The sequence below is a fragment of the Pipistrellus hanaki genome (genome assembly GCF_964339955.1).
Source record: "Pipistrellus hanaki genome assembly, chromosome: 5".
NCBI classification, from domain to species: domain Eukaryota; kingdom Metazoa; phylum Chordata; class Mammalia; order Chiroptera; family Vespertilionidae; genus Pipistrellus; species Pipistrellus hanaki.
This window is the reverse complement of record NC_140507.1, coordinates 81,361,578-81,379,469: the sequence shown is the minus strand read 5'-3', so window position 1 is coordinate 81,379,469 and position 17,892 is coordinate 81,361,578. Positions and strand designations below refer to the sequence as shown.

The 17,892-nt window shown below is 58.7% G+C and overlaps 1 protein-coding gene across 1 annotated transcript; it reads left to right on the top strand.

Annotated features, from left to right (window-relative positions):
• The first annotated feature begins 11,975 nt into the window (after positions 1-11,975).
• Positions 11,976-14,230, top strand: JUND (JunD proto-oncogene, AP-1 transcription factor subunit). Its single transcript, XM_084884703.1, has one exon. It carries the CDS (start codon positions 12,280-12,282, stop codon positions 13,534-13,536), a length of 1,257 nt encoding a protein of 418 aa, XP_084740829.1. The 5' UTR covers positions 11,976-12,279; the 3' UTR covers positions 13,537-14,230.
• Positions 14,231-17,892: the final 3,662 nt, after the last annotated feature.

The window sequence follows — 17,892 nt, the reverse complement described above, 5'->3', positions numbered from 1 at the left end:
AGGGCGCCGGCTGTCTTAGGGAAGAGTTCAGATGGAGGAACAGCCCATGCAAAGGCTGTGCAGGTTGGTGATGGGAGCAAAGTGAGGGCAGGAAGTGGGTGCAGGCCCTGACTGAAATGGGAAGCAATAGAGGGCTCTGGAACACAGGGCCAGGGTGAAGCCAGCCCAGGAAGAGGTAGTTCTGCGGACTCGGAACTTCTTTATTGGTTTTAAGAAACCAGTAAAGCCCCTCATGGAGGCCGTGAGGTGGAACAAGGAGCAAGGCTGCCGTGAGGACCCAGGCAGATGAGCTGCCAGTTCCACAGTAAGTCCAGGACCCGAGGGACCTTTCCATAGAGTGGAGGGGGAGCTCAATGAGGGGACACGTCAAACCGGCTCTGGAAGAACAAGAGGCACTGGTCCTGGAAGAGAGGAGAGAACACGTGGTGGGCTCCCATACATCGGCACAGAGAGGATGGGTGCTTGACCCTAGGTCACAGCTCCTCCCTGTTCGTCCTTTAACTTAGAGGGCCCATTAACCTTCTCTCAGTTCTGTTGTGCCAAGCACAGGAGTCTCGAATCAGTTGGGGCAGGGAGCAGGCAAGATAGCCTCCTGCTTAAAAATTCACTCCCCCTGCCGAAACCAGTTTGGCTCAGTGGTAGAGCGTCAGCCTGCGGACTGAAAGGTCCCGGGTTCGATTCTGGTCAAGGGCATGTACCGGATGCGGGCACATCCCCAGTAGGGGGTGTGCAGGAGGCAACTGATAGGTGATTCTCTCTCATCGATGTTTCTAACTCTATCCCTCTCTCTTCCTCTCTGTAAAATAAAATAAATAAATAAATAAAAATATATTTAAAAAAAAAAAATTCCCTCCCCTTACTGTGGTTTCAGCTGAGGGACTGGGTTCAAGGCCCATAAGGGGCCCTGCAGGTTTAACCCCGCCATGCCTTGCTGGTAACGGGCCTGAGTCTACCTCACGGGGCTGTTGGGAGAGTTACAGGAGGGAATGCTTGGTATACAGCAAACGCTCTATTCATGCTTGAAGCTCTCAGTGGTGCTTCGGTGAGCACCTGTGGAGTGCCTGAGCCTCTTCCAGGACCCTCTTCAGCTCTGTAAATCTCCAGGCCCATTGTCTGAGGGGGCGGGGTGGGAGCAGTGATGCCATCCGGTGGGCAGTGGCCAGGCCACTGTCCTCTATGCCCCAGACGCTGGCACCAGATGCCTGGCCAGGGCTGGTGAGCAGTCACCTTGCAGGCCCCTTCGGGTCTAGGCCCAGTCACCCAGAGGTGACTCATCCGTGCCCCGCCTCCACTGGAACCAGGCACTGAAATAGTCACCCGGCTCAGGCCCGGGAGTGGCCGTGGAAATATTTCAGGGCTACATTCAGTGCCTAAAAATACTCTGCGGGTCCGCATGAGCCTCCCCCTCCCTCACTCCCTTCTCTGTTCCTTTGAAAACCATTCCTGTGAGCACCCGGGTCCTGTCCCTCCATGTTGTGACCCTCCAGCACATTGAGTGTCCCTGCTGGCCAGGGTTGGAGGTTGTGTCTAAATGGGCGCAGTGGCCTCCCTCCATTGTCACCATGGAGACCAGGATGCAGTTTCCCCAGGGACATTCTGGAAAAGCAACCTTTTCTGAAAACCCTAGAAGTCTATTCTTGGAGGGGGGTGCCTGGGTGCAGCAACACTATCCAGGGATATCTTACTGTTTTCCTTAAAAATGAGAAAGTTGGTTTTTAAAATATTTTTTTTTTATTGATTTCAGAGAGGAAGGGAGAGGGAGAGAGACAGAAACATCAGTCATGAGAGAATCATTGATCGGCTGCCTCCTGCACGCCCCCCACTGGGGACTGAGCCCACAATCCAGGCATGTGCCCCTGACCAAAAATGAACCCAACCCCGGGCCCCTTCCGTCCGCAGGCCCCCGCTCTATCCATTGAGCCAAACAAGCCAGGGCGAGAAAATTATTCTTGCTGTTTGTGTCCACAAGTCTGCAGACAGGCTCCCCAAAAGAGCCCTCAGCTGGACTGAACCCCATAGCCTCCCTTACTTGCTGTGAGACCCCAGAGACTGTAGGTCCTTCTCCCTCCCTCTCCCCGGGGGCAGGCTGTCCTCTTCAAGCACCCAGACGTCCTTGACGTCATGCCAGCCATTCAGCCTCCTGTCACGCTCTGTCCTAACAGAGAAGATGGGAGAGGGAGGGAGAGAAATAAGTGGTTACCTCCTGCACGCCCCCACCAGGGAGCAAGCTGGCAACCTCGGGATGCGCTCTGACCAGGAATCAAACTGGCCACTTTGGGTGCACAGGACAACACCCAACCACCTGAGCCACATCGGCAAGGGCCAGGTTTCCTCTTTTCACCCAAAGTCCTTTTTATTATTCCTAAGTGGGTAACATTCACTAACATCAAATTAACCCTTTTAAAATAGTTTGGTGGCATTTGGTACCCTTCCCAGTATTGTGCAACCACCTCTATCTAGTTCCAGAACATTTTCATCCCAAAGAGAAACCATGTCTATCCCCACCTCCATCAGCCCCTAAACCACCAATCTGCTTCCTGTGTCTATAGATTTGGTGGTTCTGGACATTTCACATAAATGAAATCATACACATGCGGCCTTTTGTGTCTGGTTTCTCTCAGCAGCATCTTCGAGGTTCATCCACATTGTAGTGTGTCACTCCTTGTGGCTGGATAATATTCTGTGTGGATGGACCGTTAGCAGCTCAGGGGACGTGGACTCTTTCTAAGTGCTTATTGTTAACTCTCTGCTGGGCACCGTTGTAAGCGCTTTATCTGCACCTTCTCCATGAGGTCATGCTGTGACCACCGTGCCCGTGTGCCCATTTCCCGGTGAGGGGAATGAAGGCAGAAACTGGCAGACCGGCTTCCAGAACAACCACAGACCATACTCTGGAGATGAGGGTGGAAACAGATAATAAGGAAGCCAAGAATCAAACAAGATAAATGCCAGGTGACCCTCAGGGTCTTCCAGGCAGACCAGTATGTGCAAAGGCCCTGAGGTGGGAGTGTGCTGATGTGCTGCAGGAAAAGCAGAGGCTTTTGTGCCTGGAGAACAAATGACCGGGAGAGAGGAAGGTGGGATGGCCGGCCGCTGCAGGTTCTGGGATCTGTGGGGAAGGGTTTGGACTGTACTCCGAGTTGAGAGGCAGAGATGCAGCAGGTGCTGGATGGGTTGATGCAGGAACTGACCTAGCAACCCCAGGGTCTTGCCATCCTTCTCCAGTCTCAGAAGCCACTCCCCCAGTGGACCCTGCAGAGTAGGGGCCTGGCAGGGTGCGGTGAACACAGGGACAGGCCACTTGGGTACCAGATGCTGCTACCTGCCTCTGCCTGAGTCAGCATCGCCATGGCAACGTGGCTGATCCTCCTCCAGGCACATCCCCCATCATTGCAGACACTTGCACGTCATTGCCGGGGCAGGGGCAGTTATTTTTACCCAGGCTGCTGACAGCACTCAAGGACCAAGATGCCCATTCCCCCCTCCCTCTCAGCCCTCTGCCTCCTGAGCAAACAGCTCCCTGCAGAATTTCCAGGCTCTGCCTGGAAGGGGGCAGGGACTATCTAAAGCAGTGGGATATTGCAGGTGAAGTAACAGCCTGTGCAAGACTGGCAGTGGGCAGAGCTGGGGGGTGACAGGGAAGCAGTAAGCCAGAGTGTGGGGAGGCCAGGGTGGCACTCAGAGGGATGAAGATGGCCCCTGCGCCTCCCGGACCATGGGCATGGTGGGGAAAGTGAGGTGGGGAGAGTAGGTGAGGACTCCAACTACCCATCACCCCATCTGCTTATCACCTGGGTGCTCCTGTGATCCTCCCACCCTTACCTTCCCCCTCTCCCCTCTCCTTACCCCACCTCAGGCCTCCTCCAGCATACTGTGCATTCCCGCCTCAGAGTCTGCATGTGCCATCCGGCTTTCAGCTGCACCCTCCCAGCTCCCCTTTGAAGGAGGATCCTCTGCACTCCCTCGCTGCAATGTGTTCATAACTCCTGGCACTACTGGACATTACATGTTATCTATGTATCCAGCTGTTCCCACCCTAAGAATGTGGGCCTTGGTTAACCCAGCCTGTGATTGGCAGTGGCCAGTGTGCAGTGAAGGGGGAACCGGGCAATGGAAGGCCGGTGTCTGGGTCCTCTCCATCTGATCCGAACTACAAGGGCAGAGCGGGACCTCGGAATGACCTACAGCTCCCTGGGCAGGTTGGCCCTCAGGTCAAGCCACAGTGGGAACAGAAAGGCAGTGGGCAGTGGGCCAGCCAGTCCAGGGTGTCTGCCACGGAGCCTCCAGGACAAGTTGGGGTGGCCTATGAGCGCCCCCTGCCCCCATACACACCATCACCACAAACTGATCACCGGTGCATGTCACCACCAGCTCCATTGTGCTGCCCTGGGAGACAGTCACTCCATCTTCACGGAAGGCTGGTTCGGTCCAGTCCCAGCCAAGAAGGATGGATCCCAGGGAAAAGCATGATAAACATGTTTCCCGTCTCCAGCCTTTCCCAGCTGTCTCTCCCTCCTTTCGCTCTAGGTCGCTGGCCTTCTCCCTCTGGCTCCACTGAACTTTTCTCCCCTCTCCCTCCTGCTCTCCCCCTCCCTCCATATCTGCCTTTCGCCCTTTACATCAGCTACCATCGCCCCTTCCTTTCTCAATATTTCTATGCTCCCGGCCCCCCAACCCTCATTAACCCGGCCCCTTGGCCTTGGTCTACCTATTCATCCAATAGGCTTTCCTACACCTTCAGTCCGGGGCGGAGGAGGCTCAGTATCGGACGATCGTGCCCCCCCCCCCGCCCCCCCAGACCCGGGCAGGCTTCCAGGAACCAGCGGGGAAGGGGTTAACCGCACGGCGTCCCCTTCCCCCCAGCCCTGCATTTAATTAGCGGCCCAGACGAGCAGCCAAGCTTGGCGAGGGGGGCGGGGGGGGGGGGGGAGAGGAGAAAAATGGAGGGAGGGACAGGCGGGGGCGGAGGAAGAAAGGGAGGTGGATAAGGGAGGAGGGGAGCCCACGCCAGCCAGGAATTCGAATCCCGCATCACAGGGTCCCCCACCCAAGATGTCTGGGCTCCCCGTTCGGTTCTGACCTTTCCACACCCGCCCCTCCCACCCCACCCAGACCTTCCAGAGGCTGGAGAATGCTCTCTTCCTTGCATGTAGTTCGGTGGAGGAAACTGAGGCCCACGCAGGTGTGGCGCTAACCGGGGCTCAGCCCGGGCCGCCGGGCGCTGGTTTGGGGGGTTTTGTCCCCCGCTGGATAGGACAATGGGACCAGCTGAGTCCAGCCGCGCGACCTGGGGGCCGTCTCCGCCTGGGCCTGGGCAGTCAGAGGAGAGGCTGGGCCCGGAGGTTCGGCTCCCAGTCCCAGATGTGCTTCAGCCTTCTTGCTGTTTGTGCCTCAGTTTCCCTGTGGGCGTGGCGTGGGGAACCTGGAGGGCGGGTCCTACCCACCCACACCCCCCAAGCCTCCCGCGCGGCCCCGCTTCCCCTGACGTCACACTAACGCGCCCCCCCCCCCCCCGCCCCGTCCAGACTGCGGGGTTAACGCTTCCGCCGCCGCCGCCGCCCCCCCCCCCCCCGCGCCGGGCCTGGGAGGGGGGGTGCGGAGGGAGCGCAGACCCTGCAAAGTGGGGCTGCGCGGGAGGCGCCGTCCAGCCTCCAGGCCTTTGCCTGCGCCCAGCTTCTCGCCTGGAACTCGTCTCCCACCCCATCCAGCCCTGTTCCTGCAGGATCCTCCGAGGCCCGCCCCGAACCTCGCAGGCGGGGCGGGTCCGGGTCCAGCCGGGTCTCTCCGCCCTGCGGGAGCTCCTGGAGCCCCGGGCGGGGTCCTCTTACCGAGCAATTCTGTTTCGAGGTTGAGTGTCTGCCCCCCACTTTCCAGATGAGAACCGGGGGGAGCCCGGAGGGTTTAGGGAGGTCACGGGGCCCCAGGGCCTCGCCGATCACCCGGCTCCTGCGGCTCCGACCCCCACCCCGGTGCAGGGGCCCCCACGCTCCCCGCGGGGGAGGGGGCGCTCAGGCTCCGCCCTGCCCCAAGGGAAGTGAGAACGGGGGCCTCCTCCCTCCTCACCACTTCCTCCCTCGGAGGCGGTGGTGGACTGGGGCGGTGGGTGGGGAGAAGGGGGTTTAGGGAGGGGGGAGGGGGGTTATAAGAAAGGGGGAGGGCAGTTTGCCGAGCGGCCTCAGGCTCGGAGGGTTTGTCCGTCCCGCGCCCGAGTGGGGCCGAGCTAGTGTTTTCGGGGTCTCCCTTGCAGGGGGTGGGGGCGGAGCCAACTTCCTTCCCGGGAGCCCCTACGTGATGGACCCGGACTCTGCCTGCTCCCTTCCTCCCGCTCCTTCTTTCCTGCGCCTTCCCCTGGGCTGCCCGCCGCGCCCCTTTCCAACCTACTCCCTTCCCGGGCGCCGGGCCTTTACCAGGAGGCCCGCCGGCAGGCCCGGGTCCGGCTGCAGCTTCGGACAGGCCAGGCACCGGATTCCCAGGCTCCCATTCTCCCGGAGAGATGGGCCTGTATCCCAGCCTCCCTTCCCAAGATTGGAGCCAAGCTTTGCTCAGCGCCTCCGTGTGTCCATTCGAAAAATGGGAGCAGATGTCCCTGCTTGAGGGCTGCTGTGGGGTTTTAAGGAAGTGTGGAGAGTGGTAGGTCCTCCCTTCCTCCAGTTCAGGGGTCCTCAAACTTTTTAAAGTGGGGGCCAGATCACAGTCCCTCAGAGAGCTGGAGGGCCGGACTATATGAACTACTAATTCCTACTGTAACACCTCGGCTGCGCTCACTGCCCAAAAAACCTGGCGGGCCGGATCAGACTCCTCTGCGGGCCGCTTGTGGCCCGAGGGCCGTAGTTTGAAGACCCCTGCTCCAGTTGATGGAGGGACTTAAACCCCACCTGAGGCCAGACATTCCTGAGCACCGAACCACCGATCAGCACCTGCCAAATACCCTAAGCCCCCATTCCTAAGTCCCTAGGTCCCTAATCACCAATCAGCGTGTGCTGAGTGCCCTAAGCCCCGTCCCCTATCCTCCCCTTAAAAGTGCATGGAGCCCAGGCCCTCGCTGTCTTCTGCTCCTCTCTCTGGAAGCAGCTGGCACTCTTCTCTTCAATAAAGCCTGTGTCCTGGCATCCCCGTCTCCGACCCTCTCAATGCTACAATCTTGGCAGCATGGATGCAGCCAATAGTGAATTGCCTCATCCGTTCATTACTTCACGAACTCATCCATCACTCCATCCACTCATTCACTTAATTGTTCAAATATATTGGTTCACACAACCCCTCCCCAACCCCCAGATGGCCAGGGAAGGACACCAGGGGCCCTCAGCTCCTGGGAGAAGGACGGATGTCAGGGTTCACCAGAGGCCCACTGGAGCGTGGGCGGGGACAGCCCCGAGGTTCTGAGGAGGAAGTGGGAGCTTCTACTTAACCGAACCGACCCGACCTCCCGGCAGCAGCCCTGTGGAGTCGCTGCCCGCCACCGCTACCTCCCTCTGCCCCTGACATGGGCCAGCACCCCACAGGGCCTTCGGAGGGTGCTGGCTGGTGCAGGCAAACCTCAAAAATAGCAGGTGCTCTTGTTGCTGAGCTGAGGCTGGATACTCTGACGGAGCATCAGCTGTGGGCTGGGGCCCCTGGGCCAGAAACCACCAGTGGGTCCCCATGGTCCTTCCTGAAGTGTTCTTTGGCTTGGCTTGGGGTTGCCCTGCCTTGACTGCTCTCTGGACGTTTGGACATTCCTGATCTAGGTCTGGCCCAGAGTGTCCCTGAGCTGATAGGGGATGCCTGTGTTTTGCTCTCATTTAATCGTTTTTTGGATTTCCTTCTATTTATGGCAAGAGAAACTGGTTTTCCATTCTTGGTGACTCGAAGGTTCCCTTTTGAAATATACTCACTGAAGTAAAAACAGAAACAGGGGTCAAACTAAAGGAAAAATAGTGACAGTGCTGCCCTGACCAGTTTGGCTCGGTGGATAGAGCGTTGGCCTGAGGACTCAAGGGTACCAGGTTCAATTCCGGTCAAGGGCATGTACCTTGGTTTCGGGCATATACCCAGTAGGGAGTGTGCAGGAGACAGCTGATTGGTGTTTCTAATTCTCCATCCCTCTCCCTTTCTCTCTGTAAAAAAATTAATAAAATATATATTTTTTTAAAAAGAAAAAACAATAGTGACAGTGCTTATGTGCTTCTTATGTTGTTTTCTGTCTCCTATAAGAATAACAGCTCAGCCCTGACCGGTTTGGCTCAGTGGATAGAGCATCGGCCTACAGACTGAAAAGTTCCAGGTTCGATTCCGGTCAAGGGCATGTACTTTGGTTGTGGGCACATCCCCAGTAGGGAGTGTACAGGAGACAGCTGATCGATGTTTCTCTCTCATCGATGTTTCTAACTCTCTATCCTTCTCCCCTCTTCTCTGTAAAAAAAAACCAAACAATGAAATATATAAAAAAAGAAAAAAAGAAAAAAGAAGAACAACTCAGGTGGTGATGAGAAAGGCCAAAAACCAATACCCAGTATACAAGGCCGGCACACGGTAGGTAGCCCAAAGGAGAACAAGAAACAAGTCAACCTCCGAAGCTGGTCTCATGAAAATGGATTCACCAACTCCCAAAACCCCCCGATTCTCCCAGCATCCACCTGTGAAAGAGCCTCACCTGGGCCTGGGCATACAGCAAGAACACATTCAATAAACACTGGGCGAGCCTGTCCTGGGGGGTGGAAGTGGCTGGTGTGAGGTGTTTCCTCTTTGCAGGAGCCCTTGCAACATAGATCAGTCAATCAACAAACACTGACTGGCCTGAAGGACTCTCCTGGGCTGCAGGAGGCTGAGGATACACCACGGCCTCAAGGAGCGGTCAGCAGGGCCACCAGTCATGCAGCCACTTCTGCCAGATCTGGCCCCATCCTTGCTGCAGAGGGTGGACGTGGGAATTGCAAAATGGCCTTGTGAAAGAGAGGGATATAGTGCCAGCCAGGAGGGCAGGGCCTGGGTCCCTGCCCTGCGGCCAGAGAAACACCTGCCCCTGGCCTGGGGAGGTGGCTGCCTATGGGCTCCAGGCTGGGACAGGAGGGAGGGAGGGGCTTCGGGCTCTGCCGATAACCCGATCCTCAGGAATGCGGCGGGGCCAGACGCGCCCCTACCCCAAGCCAGTGCCTCTCTCTGGTCGCCCCCGGGTCCTACCACCCAGGTTTCCGCCATCCCCGCCCTCTCCAGCCCCCCGGGGGGGGGGGGGGCTAAGCTCCCTGGGACTGCCCCTACTAGCCCACCGGGACCTGCGGGGTCCTGAGCACCGGGGGACCATCCCCCCGCTAGCCTCACCCCAGATCGACCCTCCACCTCACCCCTTTCAGCTTCCTGCTTAACTCCTTTTTTTCCGTTTTATTCAATAGATTTTAGGTTTCTGGGTCTTCAAATGAAAACCAAACATTAAACCGAGTTTCAGGAAGAGGCCAGAGCCGGGGTGATGGGGGTGGGTGGGCTCAGATTAAGACCCTGTAGGGAATGGGGTGGAGGGGGAGAGTGGGGAGGACTAGCTGAGTTCTGGTAAGGTCGTAGACCCCCTCTGGACACTGCTCTAGGAAGTGGGATAATGCCCCCAGACTCTTGAAGCTGCTGGGAGAATAAAGATGAAAATACAGTCTGGAACAAATATCACCCACCCCAGTTTTAATATGTATATATTTTATTAATTTTTCACAGAGAGGGAGGGAGAGGGATAGAGAGTTAGAAACATCGATCAGCTGCCTCCTGCACGCCCCCCATTGGGGATGTGCCCGAAACCAAGGTACGTGCCCTTGACTGGAATGGAACCTGGGACCCCCTCAGTCCGCAGGCCTATGCTCTATCCACTGAGCCAAACCAGTTAGCCTCCCCCCCCCCCCCCCCCCCAGTTTTGCTGGAGACTCTGCCACCTCACTTTCCTTCTCTCCCTCTGTCTCTCTGGCTCCACCTTTCTCTGCCCTCCATCAATGTGGCCAACTGGCTTCTGCCTGTCTGCTGGTTAGTATTTCAGCTCAGGCCGGCTCTGCCCACAGTTCATTCACCTACCTGATAGATCCTCCCTCCCTCCTGCAGTCAGACATTCCTGAGCGCTGAACCACCAATCAGCACCTACCAAATACCCTAAGCCCCTAGGTACCTAATCATAGGCCTTCCATGAAACCACCAATCAGCGTGTGCTAGTGCCCTAAGCCCCGCCCCTCCCCGTAAAGCGTGCTGTACTCCAGCCCTCCCTCTCTCTGGAAGCAGCCGGCAGTGGTGCTCTTCTTTTCAATAAAGCCTGTGTCCTGCATCCCGGTCTCCGGCCCCCTCTCTATTTCATCTTTTAGAACTTATTAAGGTTAAAAAAAAAGAAAGAAAGAAAAAGTTGGGGACCCACGGTCGGGGTGGAGCCTCCCTAGGCCACCCAATCACTCTCCTGCCTTGGAGAGAAGCATGGTCCCCTCTCTTCCAGTCTTGCCCCGGAGAGGGGTCCCAGGACAGGGCTGGCTTCAGGTTTGGCCTGTAATCCTTTCCAACTGGGGTCCCTTTATGCCCAGGCTGGGACCCAAGAGGACAGGTCAAGAGGGCACAGAAACTGACGCGCCTAGAAACAGACACGCATATACACAAGGTACCCTGCTCCACACATGAACACACACACACAAGCACAGGTAGACAAGTGTGTACACAGACACACCTCCACATGCCTGGCCCTCTGCCTGCCAGGCCAGTCCAGGCTTCTTGCTCATAATCACAGTCCCACCCTCAGCCTTTCTGCTCCAAAGCCATTAAGGGCAGGGCCAGGTGAGAAAGGGAGTTGGAGGGGGAGGGGGGAGTGGTGGGGAGGAGGAGGTGCTGCTCTTGCCCACAGGCCAGTCACACAACCAAGGCCAGAGACTGTCACAGCACACCCAACCAGGTAGTGTTCTCCTTCAACATTCTGCATCCACGGTATGCTAGGCAGGCCCTGTGCAGGGAGCTGGGGAACCACCAGGCCCAGGATAGACAAGGTTCTTATCTTCTTGAGCCTTATGACCCATTCCATCTGGATAATTCCAAGGAAATGAGAACCAGGTGAGGAGGAAGGGTCTCTCTGAGGACATACTTTTGCACTGGGCCAAGGAATCACCAGAGGGCATAGCAGCTACAGAGCTCCTGGGGCAGTAATGATCTGGGAAGCCAAGTTTCAGAGAGGGTAAGGGTGAAAGGTCAGAGGAGGAGGAATGGGTGTGGACTCGGAGCCTCCACCAGCTGGCTGAGAAGTGGGTTTCCTCCTGAGTGGGTAGGACCCAAGGAAAGGCTGTATGCAAGGGCTGTCTGTCAGACTCAGCTATCCCAAGGATCCTGGGGAGTGCTGGGGAGTTGTTCCCTCCCCCCTCCCTCTCCCTCATATCCCATCCCCAGCCAGCCTTTAGGGCGGCTCATGAAGCCCTAACAGTCATGATAATGGTAATAAGCAGGTAATAATTACCAGCTGGGATAACAGCCCAAGCAGGGCTAAAGGGAGAAACGGGGGGGAGGGGTGGGGAGGAAAAACTGTAGGGCACCCTAACCCGAGGAGCCACAGCAGGCCTTGGCAGACAAAGAGTTAAAATGTATGCGGCTGCCCCGGGGCATGGGCGCCCGGGTTCTACGGGCTGGTCACTCGCTGAGTTGGATTCGCATGTCAGCAATTTGGACCCCGTGCGTTAGAGGGCTCCCAGTGAAAGATATTAAGATCAAAGCGCGTCCAACAATTTTTGGCAGCCCTCCTTTCCCCTCCTCTGTCCTTCTGAGGCACACACAACACCGGGCATTGGAGTGAGGGTGGGTGAAGGCAGACTTGGCTCACATCTCTGGCGAGTCACTGGCCACCGCTCCCCCATCCCTTCAGGCTCCAGAGCGCACAAAGCCTGGCCGAGATGCGTAAGGGAACCGCCGTCTGCGCAGTGGATCGGGAGGCGCCAGGGAGTTATTTACCCATCTGGGACCTCATATCCCCCACCCCTGTTCCCCGGGACCAGCACCGCCCCCGCCGAACTGGCCCCACGCGCAGACGCGGGGCGGGGCTTTGGAGCAGGCGGGCGCCGGGTGGCCGAGCCTATCACGCCACCCCGGACGTGCCTTGGCGGGAGGCGGCGCCGGGGGCCTTCGCTGTACACAGAGATCCCGGGGCGGGGTGACCCGGCCCAGACGCGCGGCCCACCCCCATGACGTCAACCCACAAGGCAGCGCGCTGTTGTGCCGTTTACCGCGCGTCACCGGGGCAACGGCAGCCGGGGGAGCGTCGATGGCCTGGCCCCGCCCCTCTATGTAAATGATATACGTCATCCGCGCCCAATGGCGAGCGGGGGCAATGAGCTCATCGCGCTGGGCCGAGGCTATAAGAAGGCGCGCGGGTTGCGCGGCGCAGGAGCCGCCGCCAACGGAGGGCCGGGCGCAGCGGCCGCAGCCTGGGCGGGCTCAGGGCCAAGCGCACAGGGGGGGGGCCGAGCCTCTCGGGAGGCCGCGGCCACTCCCCTCCCCCCCGGACCGGCGCGGCGGGGGAGGCGGAGGATGGAAACACCCTTCTACGGCGATGAGGCGCTAAGCGGCCTGGGCGGCGGCGTCAGTGGCAGTGGCGGCGGCGGCAGCTTCGCGTCCTCGGGTCGCCTGTTCCCCGGGGCGCCCCCGACGGCAGCGGCCAGCAGTATGATGAAGAAGGATGCGCTGACGCTGGGCCTGAGCGAGCAGGTGGCAGGGGTGCTCAAGCCCGCGGCCGCGCCGCCCCCGCCCCCCCTGCGCACCGACGGCGCCCCTGGCGCGGCGACCCCCGACGTCCTGCTCGCCTCGCCGGACCTGGGGCTGCTCAAGCTCGCCTCGCCGGAACTCGAACGCCTCATCATCCAGTCCAACGGGCTGGTCACCACCACGCCGACGAGCACGCAATTCCTCTACCCCAAGGTGGCGGCCAGCGAGGAGCAGGAATTCGCCGAGGGCTTCGTTAAGGCCCTGGAGGACTTACATAAGCAGAACCAGCTGGGCGCGGGCGCAGCCTCCGCCGCCGCGGCGGCCGGGGGACCCTCGGGCACGGCCCCGAGCGCCGCGCCTCCGGGCGAGCTGGCCACGGCGGCGGCCACGCCCGAGGCGCCGGTCTACGCGAACCTGAGCAGCTACGCGGGCAGCACCGGGGGCGCGGGGGGCGCCGCGGCGGTCGCCTTCGCCGCCGAGCCCGTGCCCTTCCCGCCGCCGCCCCCGGGCGCGCTGGGGCCGCCGCGCCTCGCCGCGCTCAAGGATGAGCCGCAGACCGTGCCCGACGTGCCGAGCTTCGGCGAGAGCCCGCCGCTGTCGCCCATCGACATGGACACTCAAGAGCGCATCAAAGCGGAGCGCAAGCGGCTACGCAACCGCATCGCCGCCTCCAAGTGCCGGAAGCGCAAGCTGGAGCGCATCTCGCGCCTCGAGGAGAAGGTGAAGACGCTCAAGAGCCAGAACACGGAGCTGGCGTCCACCGCGAGCCTCCTGCGCGAGCAGGTGGCGCAACTCAAGCAGAAGGTCCTCAGCCACGTCAACAGCGGCTGCCAGCTGCTGCCGCAGCACCAGGTGTCCGCGTACTGAGCCCGGCGCGGGGCGCATGCGCGGCCCCCCTCCGCGAGAGGCGGGCTCGCGTGGGAGGGGGCGTGGGGGCCCCCGGACTCGGAGAGGGCGTGGCCCCGGGGGCGCCCGGATGGTGCCAGGACGTGGAGAGGGCACCTCGCCGTCGACAAGCTGGAACCCCTGCCGCCGGGGGCCGGCGCATGACCCCCCGCCCCTCCCTCCCTCACGCCGCCTCTGCCCTCCGCGCGTGGCACCCCGCGTTGCACAAACCCGCGCGCCCGGCCGCCCCTTTGTGCGCGCCACCGCCGAGGAGGGCTCCGAGGGGGCGCAGCCTGAAGCCCTGCGTTGCCTTTTCTTTTACTTTTTTTTTTTTTTTTTTTTTTTTTGCATTTGGAAGAGAGAACAGTGTTCGATTCTGCCCTATTTATGTTTCTACTCGGGAACAAACGTTGGTTGTGTGCGTGTGTGTTTTTTTGTGTTGGTTTTTTTTTTTTTTTTTTTTAAAGAAATAGGAAGAAGAAAACTACTCCTCCCTTTCCTTGCTTTCTGCCCCCGCCCCCTCCGTTCTTCCGACAGACACCCTCCCACCTTTCCTCCCCGCCCTCTTTGCTTTTTTCTTTTCCCCTTTTCAGTTTTGTTTTGCTACGAGTCTACATTCCTGTTTGTAATATTTGGTTCGCCGGTTTTCTGTTTTCAGTAAAGTCTCCTTATGCCAGCTCGGCTCTCCGCCTCCTCCTTCCCCCGCCGGGGCCTGACTGGCTGTGCCGGGCCGGGCCCGCTCCCCTCCCCCGCGCTCCCTCCTCCTCCTGCCGGGCCGGAGGGGGAGCCGGCGCCGGGAGGGGCCGCACGGCTGGCGCGGGGCGAGCGCCATCTAGGCGCGCTGGGCGCCGGGCCGGCTGCTGGCCGAGCTGGGCGGGGGCGTCCTGGAGACTCCAGTGATTGGAACCAGCGAGCGCTCGGGTTGGGAAGGGGACAGCCCCCGCCTGAGGTAGGAAGAAAGAGGCAGGAACTTGGACTTTCTGGGCCTGTGTTTCCCTGTTTGTGAAACGGACAGAACGGTCGTATACCTCCATAAAATGGTGAAATTGACTTTGTTTACAGAGCATTGTTTGGCTTACAGTCTGCTCCGTTTGTTTATTATTGGTGAGGGGCTGGAGGAACTGAGTCTTGGGGCCACAGGGATCTGAGCCAGGGGGTCTTTATCTAGATCTGGAGGTGGGGTGCTTTGTGCAGGACCTCCCTTTTATGGGTCTAACTGGAAGTCCAGGATTTTCCAAATACTTCCTGAAAGCACCTCCCCCAACATTCTATTCTCCCGTTTTGAGGAAACTTAAGTTTTAGAGTGGCTGAGTGACCGGTTTCTGAGATCACACAGCCTGTTTGTTGTTAATCCTCACCTGAGGATACTCCCCCCCCTTTTTTTCTTTTTTAAGAGACAGAGGAAGGGAGGGGGGGGGAAAGAAAGACATTGATGTCTCCTCCACGTCAGCTGACCTGGACCTGGGATCACACCTGCAACCAGGTATGTTCTCTTGACCAGGAATGGAGCCTGAGACCCTTAGGTGAGCAGGCTGGCCCTGACCACTGAGCGCACAGGCCAGGACCTCAGCCTTTTAAGAAGACTCTACAGGGCCATTTGGACCTGGGATTCTCACCTCCAGAGCCCTGACTGCCAGGCTGCGCTCTTCCCTGGCCTCAGCTAGGCTTTGCTATTGTGCAAGACCTGGGCTTGGGCGTCTGCCTTGGGGCCCCAGGGGGATGTGAGCATTGGTGGCCCCGGATACAGGGCAAGCTGGGCTGGTAGTGTGTGTGGGACACTGACTCGACCCAGCCCTGCTCGGAAGGTGTCTGAATTGTGCCTGATTTACAGGTACCAAGGAGTGGCATATGCCCACAGTCCCAGCCATCGAAGAGGGGCTCCTCACCATCGACACGTTCCCTCTGGTCACCCTGTCTGCCTGTGAGGCTTCAAGAGCTGCTTTGGGTTGGTTTTACCATGTGACTTCCCCTGGCACCACCTCTGGCAGGCACTTCCAGAGGGCGCCAGAGCGAGAAGAGGGTGTGTTGACACCAAGTAGACCAAGAGCCATGCTTTGAGGGTGCCCATTTGCCATCTTGTGATCTCAGCCCGGTCTCCCCACGGGGGCCTTTCCTGAGGAGCTGTGAGGTGGGCGTGCTCACATCCAGGCAGCACCTCTCAGGGCGGAAGTTGGAATAGTTTGGGGGGTGAACCACAGAGACACAGCTGATACAAGGAGGTCTAGGGAGGTTGCAAGATTTGCCTACATTGTTTCCTCACACTTCTGATGACAATTGTGTTTTGTTTTTCCCCTACACTAACCAGTTCTCCCACTCTCCAGACACCAACCGGGTTCCCTCCCGTTTAGTTCTGGCACTTTACCCGGAGTTGGCATGGACCCCACAGGTGAAGGGCTCAGTCCCACAAAACTGCCCCCGCTACAGACACCAGCCCCGTCTCAGGCTGCCGCCTAGACTTCTGACCCGTCAGCTGTCGGTTGGAGGCTCCACCACTACATCCTCCGATCTGATCATTCGCTGGGACAGCTCACAGGGCCCAGGAAAGGGCTTCCCTTACTGGTTTAGTGATCATAAAGGATACGACTCCCGAGCAGCCAGATGGAGAGATGCACAGGGCACTGAGCTCCTGGGCCCCCTCTGGGCTGCCACCCTCCAGCGCTTCCCTGTCCTCACCAACCAGCAAGCTCTCTGGAGCCCCAGGAGGTTCCATGGTATAAGCACAACTGATTTCATCTTTGGCCTTTGGTGATTAATTCAGTCTCCAGCCTCCCCCCTCCCAGAAGGTTTGAAAGGTGGGGCTGAAAGTTCCAACCCACTAATTAAGCCGAATCCTTCTGGAGACCAATCTGCAGCTGGACTCCGGCTCTGGGAGGCCCCGCGGAGGCCCCCGGGCCTGGCTGTTGTGGCTTTGGCGGGACCCTGCTGAGCGGGGGCCAAGGTGTGTGTCAGCCTCGGCCCTGCCAGCAGTGATTCATTCACACCAGGCCTCAGCCGGCCAGCCCCAGGAGGTGCCTGGGGATGGCAGCTTCACTTCCTTCGCCAAGACCGTGGCTGAGGGTCAATGCCCAGCCGTAACGGTTTGGCTCAGCGGTTAGAGCGTCAGCCTGCGGACTGAAAGGTCCCAGGTTCGATTCTGGTCAAGGGCATGCACCTTGGTTGCGGACACATCCCCAGTGGGGGGTGTGCAGGAGGCAGCTGCTCCATGTTTCTCTCTCTCTCTGTAAAAAATCAATAATAATAATAAAAAGTCAATGCTCATTTCCATAAGGCCGTGTGTGGATCCCAAGGGGCTTTGGGCCCAGCCCCACCCTAAGCAGCCTTTGTCCTCAGAGCCAGACACAGGCACCAGCTTGCTTTCTTTTTTTTAAATATATTTTATTGATTTTTTACAGAGAGGAAGAGAGAGGGATAGAGAGTCAGAAACATCGACCAGCTGCCTCCTGCACACCACCTTCTGGGGATGTGCCCTCCACCAAGGTAGGTACATGCCCTTGACCGGAATCGAACCCGGGACCTTTCAGTCCGCAGGCCGACTCTCCATCCACTGAGCCAAACCGGTTTCGGCGACACCAGCTTGCTTTCTAAGAAGAAACCCCACCAGTGTGGCTCAGTGGTTGAGTGTCAACCTATGAACCAGGAGGTCATGGTTCAATTCTCGGTCAGGTCACACGCCCAGGTTGCAGTTGTGGGCTCCATCCCCAGTTGGGGGCTTGCAAGAGGCAGCCGATCAATGATTCTCTCATCATTGATGTTTATCTCTCTCCCTCTCCCTCTCTGAAATCAATAAAAATATATTAAAAAGAAGAAAGTCAGAGTTTTCTTTGTTTTAAGCCCTCATGGCTCCTAGGTGCCTTCTTAATAAAACCCAAACAACCCTGCTCCTCTCCTAGGCCCCAGTTATGGCCCCTCCCGCCCTCGTCTCTCTCCCTTACCTCCACATCAGCTTCCTCTCTGTCCCTTCTTATGCCCAGCTTGCTCCCACCCAGGGCCTTTGCCTGGACTGTGCCTTCCGCCTGAAACACCCTTCTCCCAGTTTGGGCAGGACCAACTCCTCCCTGTGGGCCAGCCCATCCCACCCCGTCTTGGATCCCTTCCTGACGTTCACAGCCCCACATTACTTGGGTTGTGTCCCCAGACTCGGATCAGATCTCGGCCCAAACTAGGTGCTCAGCTAACGCCCAGGGGACAGGCTATTTCAGACACACGGAGGTGGAGCTGGGTCACTTCTGTGGTCAGAGCCCTAATGTCTGCTCAGGATGGGCTGGTATCAGCCAGCCCGACTCTGGGCTCTGACCCAGGTTCTGCCCGCCTCCTCCGGAGTCTGCCCTCTAGAGCCCC